The 15813-nt window shown below is 39.0% G+C and overlaps 1 protein-coding gene across 1 annotated transcript in view; it reads left to right on the top strand.

Annotated features, from left to right (window-relative positions):
- The window catches only part of BMPR2 (bone morphogenetic protein receptor type 2), a 105324-nt gene that overhangs the window by 39506 nt on the left and 50005 nt on the right, over positions 1–15813 (top strand). The window contains exons 2-3 of the mRNA XM_009088075.4: positions 13041–13214; positions 14456–14635. Coding sequence (XP_009086323.2) covers positions 13041–13214; positions 14456–14635 — 354 coding nt within the window. The remainder of the gene's footprint in view (positions 1–13040; positions 13215–14455; positions 14636–15813) is intronic.

Below are 15813 nucleotides of genomic sequence, written 5' to 3'. Positions count from 1 at the left end.
GTAGTAGCTCAGTCTCCACTAAGAACAATAATTCTTTCTCACAGCCTCAGGGAGAGAAAAATATTTGGACATAACAAACTATTAGAGGACTAATAGCAAGGACTTTTATTTTTATTGAGAGCTCTTGGAAGTTTCTATTTCACAATTTTTTCTACATGTGAACTGAAAAGATACTTGAAAACGTTTTGAAGAGAAGCCTGTAACTTTCAAATTGTTCAGTTCTTTCTCTTTCCATGATTTTATTCTAGCATGTATAAGGTGATAAGGTTTCATGATAAGATGAATTTTGGCATAGGTTTAGTTTTTAGTGAGACTGGGGGAGAAGGCTGAAAAGTCAAACCTTCACTGCATGGCATCCTTAGCTCTGAATGGCAGTGTTTAGTAAGCCTCCAGTTCTTCATTTTGCCAGGTTTTACTGTAAATGTAGTTTAGAAGGAAATTTTCAAAAACCTCACGCAATTCCTGTTACATACGTTCCCTTTTTATGTATCATAAATAAAATCAGGAGTTATTATCACATTATCCTTCTGTACCCTTCTCTCTGGCAACAATGGAGTATTCCTGAAAGCACTTTCCAAGTAAGCTAGCTGTCTACAGTCTATGATAATCAGCTGTAATGGCACATAGGCAGCTGGTTTGCTAATCCTTTGATTGCAGTATTAGTTTGTCTCAGAGATTCTGAAAACCTGTCTGATCCTGTAAATGTGTTTAGTGAATATTTTAGAATAAATTATATCTTGCCTTAAGACTCTAAAACACATATTCAGGTTATGAGTTGTGTTTTTTCTGGGTTTTTCCCTTTTGTGATACCCATGTTTATGTTTAAAGGAGAAAAAAAAGAGACAGGTCTGTCATAAAACTGCTTAGCAAAATACTGAACTTAAATTCATTTAACACTGGAAGGATTTGTATTTTAATCATCAGAAGTTGTCCTTATCTGGCTTATCACCCTGCCAAGTAATTCAGGCTCGGATCAGGATCTCTTATTTACAGAGAGATTGCAGTAAGTTTTCCTTTATACAAATCTGTTAATAGAAAATCTACTTTGTAGGTGCATATTGATGACTTAAAATATGCAGTAATCTGTACAACCATTTTTTTTAAATAAAAAAGCATGAATAATGTGTGTGCAAACATTTTTTTTATGTTGCACTTGAATTTTCATAAATTAGAGCCAGTTTGCTAGGAAATAAGTACATGAATTAATAAACCTGATATGAATTTATTTCAAGCTGCTGTTTAAATGTTTGTTGCAAGTTATATTGCTTTCTAATGTTTCTAGTTCATATTAAAGAGGAAAAAAAAAATCAGTTCATAGAATCAGAGGATTGTTAATGTTGGAAAAGGCCTCTGAGATTAACAAGTCTAACCATTAACACAGCACCTCTGTGCTCACCACTAAACTATGTTCCCAGTCATAAGTGAAAATGTTCTCAGTAGAGGCTAACAAAGTGCTTGATCACAATTTTGTTTCAAAAGACACCAAATCAACTAAGTAATATTTTTTCATTGTCCCTGTAATAAATGTATATAACACTTTGTGGTGTTGAAAGCCCAAAGTCATTTTAAAAAGTGAAACCAGAGGAAACCAGCTCTTCACTGGTAAATTCTGCCATTGCAAAGCCTCTATGCTGTTGTGGTTTTTTGGTTGTCATAATGAGATCTGGCATTGTTCCTTCCTTACTAGTCCCAAATGCCAAGATGCTATTTGTGCTTATTTCCTTCCTTTTAAGTAGGTCTGAATCAGAAGAAGTTCAGACTCTGCTGGACTGAAATGCTGATCTTGTCTGTGTCTGTGTCTGTGGTAGAGAGCTGCAGTGTGTGGGGCAGCCCCTGCAGTCTGGCTCTGCCTCACTCCTGCAGCAGCTGGTTGGTGGATTAGGCTGGCTTGGGACCTGAAGAACCTGATGTTTTCTGCTCACACTTCTGCTGTGTCTTGAGAGATGTTTTAACCTGTGCTACCTGAAGTATGTGTGCAGGGTGAGGAGTTCAGATGGTCTTTTGAGCAGAGCTCTAGCCATCATCCTCAGGTGTGTAATGCAAAATGTTAAGCAAGTTGATCACAGTCCTTTCCTTGAGTGTCTATTTTGGGAGTGCCCTTTTCCATGTTTCCTGTCATTAGCATCAACAGAGATAATTAAAAACAATCTCCTTCTGTTTTAATTATTTTGTTTGTTTGTTTGTTTCCTTGTCCCCAGAAGTTTGTTTCCTTGGTGTGATGTGTTGTACTTCGGTATGTGAAAGGCAGTCCTTGAAACAAGTGTGCTCAGTAACCTGGGCTTGTCTGCATGTACCAACCATGCCCTTTTTAACTGCATACATTTAGAAATCAGAAGTTAATGAAGAGCTTGTCTTGACTAGACACTGATTTTTTTTCTGACTATACAAAAATAGGCAAAAGTGTGCCTATATCAACTTTCTTAGCCAGTGAAGTTGGTTTTGGTACAAGGATTTAAATGGAAAAATAATAAATGCATAAAGAAAATATATGAGTTGATTTTACATAGTGCAGTGCTGTGCCCATAAATTTCTAACAATTTAAGCACCATAACATCAAGAAATACATGAACAGTGATCTCTGTTCAATGGGCTGATAACCTTGAAGTCTAACAGAAGCAAAAGTCAATATTTTCTGGTTTTGACCAGTTCCACAAACACCAGAACTACCTTTAGCTGACAATTCTTTCCATTCCTGCTCTCACTTAAGGAACACAAAGTAGGAATGTTTGAAGTAATTCCCAAGTTCCTGTAGCAGCCCACAATCTCTCACAGGTCCTTGATAGCCTGTCCTCTGCAGGAGCTGCCTTTCACCTTGCGCTGGTTTTTCATGTTGACTCTGCTCTTGACTCAAGATAACAATGGTTTGTGGGATATTCCATGGCATGCTAATAAATGTCTTGAAGATTAAGACTTGAGATGTTTTTGAACTTAAACATATATTCAGTGAGGAATTTTGGAAAGGTGAGAAGCTTCAAACCCTGGTGAAGCATGTCTGGGTAGAAGCTAGTTTCTGCCTTTTGCTGCTCTTGTCATTTTCTTCAGGGTTTAAGATTTCAAAGCCAAATAGACCATGCTTCTGTCTGAGGGCAAAATACGATTGTGATTCTGGAGCACAATTTCCTTGTAGCTTCAGGTCCAAGAATGTTTGCCAGTTTTTGAATGTTTCAGCATATTCACAGTAGCATATTCACAGCGTCCTGAAAATGTTTATAGGAAAAATTTTTGTAATATGCTGTAAGGCACAGGCTGTATGGGTTCTATCTTTTCCCAGATTTAAGGTACTGAAAAGTTCTTCAGAAAGTGTTTCAGTAATATCTGCAGTAGAAATGGCACCCCAGCTAGGTAGAAAAGTGAGTGCATTACATGTGTTGGGGGATTACCAAGTAGCAGATCTTTTTTTAGAGGGAATGTAAAGCAGACTCTGAAATAAGCAATTTTGCTGTGGGAAGTCTGAGTTTGGGGGATAAATATCACATCATTAGTTTGCTTTACTGTTGCTTTTGCTGCAGAGTTTCCTGTGTTATTCCATGCAAATACCTTACTTTGACAGCCCAGATAAACAAAAGCCAGACGCTCATACCCAGAAAAAAATCCTGAACTCCAGTCTAGGGCAAAGATAAAGAATTCAGGCTTTTTCAGTTCCATGAATAGACACTGGCCACTGGAAAAGATTATGTGTGACTAAGGCTGTGGTGATTTCTATTCTGACATAATTGCCAAACAGTAACATGAACTTACTTATTTTTTCTTTGAATGGAGACAGAGTCATTTAGGAAGTTAAAAATATATAAAAAATAATTGGAAAAATGCTAGACTTGTTTAAATCCTGTAATTTAGTCACTCTTTCAGATTAAATGTAGACTGGGATTTTTCAGGGAGACCTTGAGAAGTTGGATGTCTAAAATCCTGTCGAGTCAGTGAAAGCCAGCTACTCCCTTTCCTGTGCTTTTCCAGAAATCTGCATTTAAATGAACTTTAGTGCATGTTGGACTAATTCTTGAATGAAGTGGAAGGTACACTTAAAGTTGGCTTGCAAAATACATCTTGTTGAATTATTTTTTGCTGTACATTGTGAGTCTGTGAGTAGATTCTCTCTGAGGTGATTCAGCCTTGTGTAAAGACTTGAATTCCTGTTTGCTCATGGAGTAAAACAAGCAAAAATAATTTCATCTAGAGACAAGACAGTGCAAACTAGTCAGTGTGATTTGCAGCCACAAGGATGCTTTTTGCCATGTGAATCCTCTCAGAAAATCATCATTTTCAACTTTATTAATTTCTTGGAAGCTCTAAGATTTTTTTAAACAAGCATTTGGAGTTGAGGGTAATTTTTTTATGCTTTGTCCTCCACTAATGTGTTTAGATTAGTTGATTAGGTTCTCCTTTAAGTGAGTGTCAAACATATTCTATGATTTGACACTTTTATGGTATTTAATGGTTTAATCATGTTTTATGCTAATTTGCTTCTCCTTTGGAGTATTTGAGCTTAACAGCTTTTTCAGAAGACTTTTTGAATGTGCTTGGACCCTTGCATTTCCATATAGAACACACTGACTGGATTTTGCTTTAATACAAAATGAAAAGTTTTTGGAAATTACTCTAAATTGAAGTCTGATGACAGAGATGAGTATTTTAAAGCTTAATGAAGTGAATGCTAAAATGCCATGGCATTTTACTGTTTTTATAACACCAAGAAACCTGCTGCAGTCTCTTGCTCTAAAGCCTTCAGCTATTTCTGAAGTGCCAAGTTGTGTGATAAAATGTCATCAGTCCTGTGTAATCACTGCACTAAGATACTGTTACAGTTTTTTTTAACATACCAGAGGGGTTTTTAAGAGTTAGCAGGTGATATATTTGGGAATTTCATATTGGTCAGATGGATAACCTTTTCCCACTGCCTTTTTGTTACGTGCCTTTTGTTTTAATTCTGTCTTGTCAAAAATTAGTGGGACTTTAGCAGAGGGGGGAAAAAGATGGAAGGAGGAAACCTGCTGAACTAGACAGACACACTTGGGACATTTGTTTTTATTGTATACTGGCTGAGCACATCTATACAACAGTGTTAAGGAAAATGCTGAGTCACTGGGAGAGGTAGACTCTTTTTCTTGTTTAATTGTATACGTGGTGGAGGAGAAATTGTAAGGTGGAGGAAGCTCTGATTAGTGGCCCCTGTAGTCAAAGGTCAACCTGATATGGCTGTAGTGGAGACTTCAGGACACTTGGGTTTAATTCTGCAGTTTGTCCTTCTCTGACCCTGGCTGAGTCAATATCCTCATTACAGATTCAGCTTGAATCTCTTCCCATATCAGCTGAAAAATGCTCATCCTCTTCATGCAAAGCAGTATTAACTGTTCAAATTCACTTGACATTCTTGAATTTTGCCCCAAAACACAGGTGTTGCTGGCTTTCTTGCCACCGTGTCTTGTTCTCTTACTAGACAGATAAAACTTGGCATCTGTGGTAATGTCTGGTTCTCATGAAGTCTGCACAGCAAGGTGGTCTGGTGGTCCTCAGAAACATTTAGAAAGTTGTAGAAATAAGGCAGTGACATGGTTTATTGGCAGTAAACTCAGGTATTTTTTCATAAAATCTGGCAGCGTTTGGGAACTACATAATTCGTCAGCTGCTAGCAATAAATCTCTGCCATCCTGGTTCTTTGCTGCCTGGCTTCTCTTGCATAAGCTGGGTTCTTCTAAGGCAACACTTCTTTTGGAAGTTAATTGGGTAAAAGGAGAAAAAGGCCTTCAGTACAGAGTTTGAGTTGACAATTTACTTTTTGCCCTCTCCATACATGGCTATTTACATTTAATTCCAATTAGTGAGATTGCTGCTATGGTGGATGCATCTGGTCAGAGGTATACAATCCTAATGTAAGGCTGCAAGGGGAGCACGTGTTGGTGGCCAGGAGCCAGTGAGGTTGTGCCAGGAGGGGCAGCTGGTCCCAGAGGAAGCCAGGGACTATGTACCAAAGTGGTCTGAGACAGCAGTGCCTGAGTGGAAAGCAAAATGTGAGCCTTTTGCACAGCATGACCCAATGCAGTTGCCACATCATCTGGCTCTGTTGCACTTATTTAGTGCTGGCAGAGCACTGGTTCTTCAGAATGAAGCTGAAACACCAAGATAGCCAAGGACTGTTAAAGAAAACTCGACAGGAAAAGGCTCCATTGGTGTCTCCATTGCTGCTGGTAGCCTTGATCAGCCCTCAACACGGTGTTAGAAAGTGAGCAAGGAAGGGAAACAGATTTCAAATTTACTTGCTTCCTTGCAGGCTAAAGTGAGAAAGAAAGACCATGTGTATCCATGTACAGAAAAAAGACACTTGAATTTTCTAGTCTGTTTCAAGGGCAAGGGACCTTGTAGTAAACATAAGTTATTTTGTCATCTGCATGTGCAGTCAATCACTTTGAAATGGGTATCAGTACAAGCATTCATTTTAGTTTTGGCACTAGTTCTCAATCAAAGCCTGGCTCTGTGTAATTGCCAGCATTTGAAACTGTGATGTTAGTCAGCAAAAGCAGACAAAACCAAAATAATTTTCATCAACGAAGGCTAAGGACATGCAGTGTACTGGGAACAGATTATTCCAGATTTTAACACCAAGTATAAACTGTAAAAGGTTTCTTGTCAAAATATATTTTACAGTATATCTTGAGGTACATATTATGTCCTGTAAAAGAGTTAATGATTATGGTGATTTTTATTTCCCCTCCTTTTCTGAGGAGGAGAGGAAAATATGTAAATTTACCACAGATGTAAATTTCTGAAGCATTTTTCTTTACTTTCCTGCCTCCTTCCCAAAAGTTCTGCTGTATTCTCATGTGCAAATTTCCATTATTTCATCTTCATGTCTTTAAAATATCAGTCCAGTGGTTGTGTAAAGCAATAGGCTGTGCAGCCTGCCTGACCAAACATTGCCAGGCTTTGTGTTGCACTGTGCTGCTCCTGACCTCCTGCTCAGAAAGTCTCCAGGCCATTTCAGGTTGGTTTAGACCTTCATGTCCTCATGCCTAATCCTTAGGCAGATGATTTATTTGTTTTTCTAACTAGTCAGTGCAGAGCCCTGCTGTTCAGTTGGTCAAACATGCTACAAAACAGAATACTGGAAGTATAAATATGTGGAAGATTACCAGTAGTTTAACTTCTTTTCCTCCCACTCTAAGTTAGTATTGAGGGTGGTCTGTCTGGAGAAGCACAACTTCCTTCAAAAGACATCTGCTTATGATATATTATATTATAAGTGGATACACATTTAGAAATATTTTTATTAAAGCCTCTGAGGAGAAAAGGATAAAAAAAGCAACAAAGTATTTGCTAAGTGATGTTTTCTTCAAGATTCTATTTCTCTGTACATCACACGAGAATTCAGCTATCAGTATTTGAAAAGATTACTCAGAGGAGCTTCCTGGTGTGTACCTTCCTTAGAATAGCATGTCTTCATGATGCAAACTGTCTCATAACCCTGTCTCGAGGGCAATGATGTTTCCCCCTATTGTGTAAATAAAAGAGTTCCACAGAAAGCTGACAGAGCCAGAATAAAACAGGTTTTGTGTCTATGGCTGTTCTGATGAAAATCTCACTAATTGAAAGGACAAGTTACAGAAAAAAACCCTCGATCTTTGAAAACAAATCTGTTGCAGCCTACTGAGATTTCCAGTTGAATGTGTGGTAGCCTGTATGTAAAGAAATTCCATCACAGGCAAACATGCTCAGAAACCTTTTTCTTTTTTTGCCTTTTTTTTTAAGTCATCACCTTTATGGACTTAAAGGCAGTTGGTGTCATTACCAACAAGGTACCCCTGTGTGTGGTCTGTGATGCCAGCAGGTCTGTTCTTGTAGATTGCATGCAGGTTTGTCTTCAGATTCTTCTCATTCTTTTATTTGTCACTGTTGAGTCACAAAATGTTTTGCCTGGCATTAATCATAAAGTGGCAAGTGTGTTATTTATCTTTAATTCCAATGATTAGACCATGGAGTAGCATTCAAGTAACATTTGAGTCCTTTTTATTGTTTCTTTCCCCCTTGCTTTGCACTTGATGTGAATTCTGTGTGCTGCATTGAGTAGATGCAAGGTCAGGAAGCTCCAGTTAAGTACTAATGGAAGCGACTTCCGATGCTATTAATGAAAATATGACTCATGTTCTAAGGATTTGCAGTTGGATTGCTGTAACTTTTGGTGTTTCTCTTTCATTGTTTTCAGTAGTTGTTTTCCTAGAACATGCAGTGATGGTGAAAGAATTACTATATTAAAACCAGCAGCCATGCATTCATGTGTTTAAACTCCTCCTGGTGTGGATGAACGGTGTGTTAGTCGCATCCAGCATTTCTGTCATAGTAGATGCACTGGGAATTTTCTTCTGATCTTTGCTGTTCAGAAATGTCTTTAGTGGGGGAAAAAGGCAAATACTCAGATAGTAAACATCTCAGGGTGTTTTTGTGGTGAGCAGACAGAATTCACTTATCAGTGTGAATCAGTTCTCTGTTTCTGAGCAGCTGGAAATATCATCGTGATTACAGGGGAAAATACTGAAAAAATATATCTAGTGTTTTTTCCTTGATAACATTCAGATTTTTTTGTTGTTGTTGACAGTAGAACTGACTAATTCTAAGATGGTAAATCTCATAAAAACCTGAGCTGTGTGCTGGAAGGAAATTCCTGAAGCCCTGGTCCTCTTTTTGGGGGCTGTATAGTGGTATGGGGGTGAAGTCTACGCCTCCAGACCACTGAGACAGTGAGCGTGAGCCACAGGATGGACGTGGGAAACAATGGGCAATTCCCAGTTCCTTTGTGATTCCAGGAGAGTAATTTATTGTAGTCTGTTAACCCATCCTTGGAAAATGACAGCAAGTTTTCACAGTCTGATTCAAGTAAAGTCTGTTACAAGTGCGTGTGGTGATCAGACTCACCAGGAGTGGCAGCCAAGCAGGAAAGCTGAGAACATTTAGTGTTTTTTTAGATGACTGCTTGGAGCACCCATATTCAATCCAAATGCCACTTATGTTTGTTTCTGAAACTGTAGAGAAAAGTGTATTTTTGTATACATAGAGATGTAAAATGGGCTGAAGAGCTGCAAGACTCCTTTTGAGGTTTGGGTTTTTTTCTGATTCATGATAGGGAGTTGAAGAGCTTGCCATGCTCTTGTTGGCTTTTTCCTTGGTAGAACTTGTGGGAATGGTGCTTCCCTTCATGACTTTGTTAGAAATCTCTGCAGGATGAGAGAACAGAAGCTTGAGTTCATTTTATTGTTTCTATTGAAGTATTTTGACATAGTTTGTCTGGTATGCAAATACAAGAGGAATGGAAAATTGACATTTCATTATAAATCCTTCATAATTTCTTGTTTAAGTTTTACTTTTTGTCCTCTTCAGTGTCATCCTATGTGTTGCTTCTACAGTTTCTCCATTAGCAAATTTTTCAGTGGTGTATGACATGTAGGCATTCAGTTGCCATTTATTTATTTCAAAATCTCTCATGAAATTTCATTAAAGGGTTAATTAGAAAAGATCTGCATGTGTAATGAGTTCAATGTGATGAACAGAGTTTACTATGAAATTATGTTATAAAGGTAAATTTAGGGTTTTAAAGGATGGCTTCAGCCATGCAGCAGATGTCCTGTGAAACCTATGCTGCCACTTTGGTGCTAGGTCTTGGTTGTGTTTGTGTGCTGGGGCATTTCATGTCTGGGCAGATACACTGCATTGCTTGGCCTGTAATTGGCTTCTGCATTTTGCTGATTTGAGGATACCCTGCTGGTGCAGGGTCTGTGAAATCTGTAAGGAAAAAGGGCACTGAACAGTGAACTGCTCATGGCTCCCTAGGATCTGGGGAGCACACATGTCTGCAGGGACTTTGCCCTTCATGTTTCTGACAGGTAGCAAATGAACTGGATCTATCAAATAAAGTGGTTCAGCAGCCTCAGTCTTCATAAGCGAAGTTATTTATTTTAATTGCTTTTGTTGTTTAATGAAGATCTTAACATTAACGTATTTCCTCGGGTCTGTTTGGATCTATTTAACTGAAGACAAGCAAGAGAATCCAGTAGTTCTAGTCTTACCCTTCCATCTTGCCTGCCTTGGAGACAAAAAGAGCAAGTAGCCCAGATGAGAAGTAATTTTTGTGTCTTGTTTGCTGCACATTGGAGACATGCAAGAATTGCAGAATGGTTGAGGTTGAGAGGAACCTCTGAAGGTTGTCTGGTCCAGCTCCTTGCTGAGGCAGGGTCACCTAGAGCCTGGGACCGTATCTAGACAGTATCAGCTATGTCCAAGCATGGAGAAGCAGCTTGGGAACTGTTTCCAGCTAAACTGCTACAGAGTGTGTTAGTGGCTGCCCTGAAGCACTGCAGGTGCACAGCTCCCAAGGGACAGGGAGATATGTTTCAGCTCTGCATGCACCCTGCATATCTGCTGCCTTCCTTGATGACTGACAAACAGCATCATTCCTGTGGAACATGTGGAAATCCAAATGAGCAATGGTATTTCCCCTTGAAGAGTAAGATTTCTGTTGAAATAGGTCAGCTTTTATAAAGAGGCAGTCTAGCACTTCTGTGTGGTTTTTGTAGTAGTACTTTGTAGTACTTCCTTTGGACGAGGTTGAAGGCATAGAAGCATACTCACCTAGGCTAGAGGCTGCTTTCAAGACCTGACCTAGAAGTATTCCAGTACTAAAAGGTTTTAAATCTGACTAGTTTCCACTGCCTGGAAGAAAGAAATCTCAGAGCAGGAATGTACTGAAATCACGAGCAGTAACTGAAGCAGCTCATCTATTCTGTTGTTCTCCGAGATGGTTTCTGTACATCTGAATGCCCTACCCAATTTTCTTCGGCATTACAACTTCAACAATGAACATACAGAGGCCACAGAGAAAAATAAAGTAGCTTTTGTTCCATGTCCCCTGTTCTCCAGATGTTCCACGCCATCAGGGAAGGGGCAGGGGTCAGCAGAGTATTGCAGTGGGTACTGCTCCCACAGGGGCCGTGCTTCTCTGAGCTATAATCGAAGCAGGAATGTGCAGTGATCAGCATGAAAACTCTAGTTGTTGGATGAGTAACCTTTATTTTTTTTGTTGGAAAAGTTTCCCACTGAGATCATCTGACATTAAATTGTGTCAAGTTCACTTGTATTTTTATTACTTTGCAAGAAAATTGATAGACACTCAGGTTGCTAGCTCTGTGTTGTGTTTTCTCATGCTTGCCCCATCCTCCCCTCTGCAGATATTCTTATAGGCCAATGCAGTCTTTTTAAATCAGAAAAGCCTTTGGTAGTTACTTTTATTTTCTGTAGTACATGTGTGGTTGGACAGCATCTAGCATGACTTTTAACAGCTTCTCTTTTTTTGAGTATCTTCTGATATTCTTACCTCTCACTCTTGATCCTAGGAGTTTTTTAAAAAGATTAAGCAACCTGAAAAGTAAGCAATTAAAGCTGTCTCAGTCAGTGGTGCACAGACATGATACATGTCATTATTTTTTGTCTGAGTCCAAGGCAAACTCAAAAGGTTTTGGTTTGTTTTGGTCTTTTTTCTTCTTCTATTAGTTCATGGGTTCAAAAATTTTTTTTCCTTTTTTAACATATTGAGGTATTATTAAAGTGAACTTTCCTGGAATTACTTTTCTTTTTAAATAAGGAAACCAGATTTGTGTGGCTGTTTCATAAATTCTGTTTTAAATCAGTTTTTCACAAAGGCAAGTTGTGAAAGGGCTTATCTTGCAGCAATTTGAGCATTTTGTAAACAACCAGATCTTGGATGGCCTTAGCCCCACTCAGCTATCATATGCAAGAGGTTTTAAAACCTTCTTACTGTCCCTCAGAGCAGATGTGTCCTATTCCACAAGGCTGTATACTTTTGTCCCATTGTGTCTTGAAAATTATAATTCTGTGATAGTTTTTTCTTCTTTGACTTTTGAAAAAGTGAGTCAGAAGCAGTTCCCTTACAGCAGTGGGGTGCTGTCCTTTCATACGTTGTCTCTTGGCCAGTCCCATGTCATGGAGCAGAGAATGCAGGACAGATGCTTCACGCCTGGCATACTCAGCTGTTCTGAGAATAAAACTGCAGCGTGCAACTGGCAAGTTCTGCTGCAGGCAGCATGTGCTGGCTGTTCATGTGTGACCTTTTTGTACTCAGTAACTTGACTAACTCTGCTCAGAGAGATTTTTTAAAAAATCGGGTATGAAATTTAGGCGACTGACTTTCTGACCAGGGTTCAGAGAGGTATGGACTGCCAGCCAGGTTCTTGGTGTGGGGAGCTGCAAGTGATTGAATTACACTGCCTTAAGAAGTTCCTCTCTCCTCAGCTGAGAGTTTTGCCCCCACTGAGCTGAACGCAGCTCAACTGATCACACATGCTCTACCAGACGAGTAGAAAAATCAGCTAAGTTGTGCTCTTTTAATTTCTGCTGCCACACCATAAACTGGGAAACACTGACAGAATGCTGGCCTGAATAGTGCAGCAATCTACAGCTGTCTCAGCATAAAAGAATTACAAATCTTGACTCCTAATGACTAGTAATAGCCTTAAAAGTGAGACACATGTATCCAGGTCTCTTGGTTTTTCTTACCCAATCACCCCAGCTGGTGACACAGTGAAGCAGTGTTCTTGCAGTCAGTCTGCCTTGCTGAAACATGGCTTCTTTGGGGCCAGTGCCGAAGAATGATCAAAGAAACAAATGAACCATCTGTGAGAAGCTATTTTATACAGTACCTTTAATAATTTACAATTACATATGCTATAATTTTACTCGAGGTTCAGAAATCTCTTTTACTCAAAAGACCAATCTACTTCATCTTGCATCTTTTTGCTGCCAATGCTTTGATGGGAGTTAAAGAACTGGATGAAGTCTAGTTGTTGAAAAATGTATTACAGATTCTTACTGTGATTGGATGTTTGCTGAGCTGTACTTCTGAATAGCATCTAAGTGCCTTGTAGTTACTCATCTAGCTTTTTTTGAATGTATCTTTACAGAAGACATTAATAATCTCTTTATTAAAGTTAATATTTTATGCATGGAATCACTGACAAAAATTATTTTTCTTTCTTTGGCTGAAGCTACCCAGAGTGAGGAGCGGCTGTGTGCATTTAAAGACCCGTATCAGCAGGACCATGGCATCAGTGAGAGCCGAATCTCCCAGGAGAATGGCACCATTTTGTGCATGAAAGGTAGTACCTGCTATGGACTTTGGGAAAAAACAAGAGAAGGAGACATCCATCTTGTAAAACAAGGTATGTAGCAGTTCAGTTTCTGTGCAGTAGTTTTGTTACTTATTTCCCTTCTTTGTGATCTAGCCAGCTCCTACAAAGCTGCACAGCTGCAGAACTAGACTTCTTGCACATTGTTGAAATGCATAACTTTAAAATTCCATTTAACTGTTTAAATGTGAACAGAAAGTTTGTTTGAAGTTAATGACTTCTAAAAGAGACCAAAGACATCGATGTACAGTTGAAAGAAGAAGCATTCCAATTTCTTGTTACGTAGGATGTCAGAGGAAGATGGCTTTCTTGAATTTCAGTATATATATTGATGTAATGATACATTTAACCATGTCTTATTAAGTAAAAAGTGTATATTCATATTGATTGGAAGTTTGTTTACAAAGAAAATTGCAGCTATAGTTCAGATATCAGCGCTGTAATTCAGTGCTGTTCTGTGGGGAGAATGAAGGTAGGAGGTGTGGAGGGCCTTGCAGTTCCTGGAGATATGTTTTGATTGTGATTCTCAGGGAATCTTCTCTTTGTTACTTGGATGCAAGTTAATGTAGTATAATGCTGAATGAAATGCAGCTGGTATTTACAGATAGCCTGTGGAGTTGTAGTCCATGATTCCTGTTTGATCTGGCAATCTGCTGAAGGGAGCAGCTTGGCTCCTCTCCTCTGCCCCACTGCTGCCCCTTTCCCTTCTAGGTATTTGTGAATAAATGACATTTAACTGCTGTTGACCATGCTTGGGAATGAACAGTTGCTGCAGGGACAAAGAACCTGGTATGAACCAGGCAATGAGTTGTGGTCCTGTAGAAAAGTCCAGTGATGCTGACAATGAGGAAGGGCAGAATTTTGAAAATTATGCAAGAAGCACCAAGCTGTAGATGCAGTCTTGTGGCCTAAGGAAGGGATTAGGTCACAGTTCATTTAGTCTGTGGACCAGAAAGAGATGAGGAATAGCATATTTCTGCTTAGAAGGCTCAGAAAATCAGATTTTATCATAGTAAGGCAACAGCTGGACATTGACCTTCATCCCTACACACATTTTCTTCTCCTTGTCTATGGGGAGCTCTAAAAGAAATTCTTCAGGTTTTGGTTTAAAAGATGATAGTAAAGTCAGATAAGCAAATTATGATAACTGTTTTCACCCCACTCTGTAATGTTTAATCAGGTCATGTATGGATTTCTGTAGGTGTCTTTATCCAGTCAGTAGAATTAATTTTATGGTTACTTGAAAAAGAAAAGTCATTTGCTTCTTTTTGCAGGTTGTTGGTCTCATATAGGAGACCCCCAGGAGTGTCACTTTGAAGAGTGCATAGTTACAACCACCCCTTCCTTGATTCAGAATGGAACATATCGCTTCTGCTGCTGTAGTACAGACCTGTGTAATGTCAACTTCACAGAAAACTTCCCACCTCCTGACCCTACTGATACAACACCTTACAGTAAGTCAGATGGTTGTGTTTCTGTCTTTTCATGGTATAAAGATTTCAGGGAAAGAACCTTCTTTTTGTGCTACTGTTAAATGTGAAACCTGTGATCTTTCTGTGTCACAGAGGGGGCAAACAGAGCAGAGCTTTCCCTTAGGAAGTTTGTCACACTCATATTCCACATTGCTCCACAAAGAAATGCTTACAGGAGGGTTGTTTGTATTGGCAACTGCTGAATACAGATGATATTTTTCAAAATGGTCTCTGATCTTGTGTGTTTTGCTATTTGGATGCTCAGCTTCATAAGCCTGTGGAGGTATTCAGAAGCTTGATGACTTCTGTTGAGAAGAGGCCAGTGGTTTCATTAACACCTTTGGAAAGTTTGGCCTGTCTGTTCAGTCATGAATCACAGGTAGTTTTGAGTGGTAGAACTGGTCTTGTATCAGAAGTTCTCTCCAACAGTCTCTGAAATCTGGCTAACTTTGACATAATGTTCAAAGAATGCTAGTTTGAGCAATGTAATTTTCTTTTCAGTTATTTATTATCAAATCAGCTTAGCATAGAGATCCAAATCAAGGGATCAGACCCCTTAACCTGGTATGACAAAGCAAGATCATAATTAGCAGGTACACTGTTGTGCTGTGTTCCAAAAGTTAAGAACCTGTAAAGAAGCTGAGTTAGTGCCCAATCTAAACATGGATGGCCTTTTCTAAATGAGAATTGTGAAAGGGAACTTGAAGAAAATTAGGTATGTAAATGGAGGCACAACTGTTCTGTATGTTAAGAGTTCTTTATCAGTGGAAAGTATTTTGTGAGATGAAGGTGTATAATTGGAGAGCATTTACAGCTGTAGAATGCAAAAAGAATAGTTTGTGTTTAGGAATGACAGTATTTGAATTAACTTCAGTGTGAAGATGCTGAATATTATCACTGGTGCTTTCAAAAATGGCTGTAGGGTCTGGTATTTTTAAGAAAGTTGGATCAAAATGAGGGTTTGGTTTGGCATGCTAAAAAGCAGTGGTCTTTAACTTGCAAAATGTGTAGAGTATGAATGGGTGAAGAAGTTTGTAAAACATTTGGTTGACAGTACTGTTTGTAGCACCAGTAAACAGTCACCATTGGAATCATGTCAACTGTACAGTGCAGAACAGACTCTGCTTGACTTTGGTAACAGTCAGATTTGGCTTCCCAAA

Source organism: Serinus canaria, chromosome 7 (genome assembly GCF_022539315.1).
Source record: "Serinus canaria isolate serCan28SL12 chromosome 7, serCan2020, whole genome shotgun sequence".
NCBI lineage: Eukaryota > Metazoa > Chordata > Aves > Passeriformes > Fringillidae > Serinus > Serinus canaria.
This window is presented reverse-complemented; position numbering and strand designations above follow the sequence as displayed.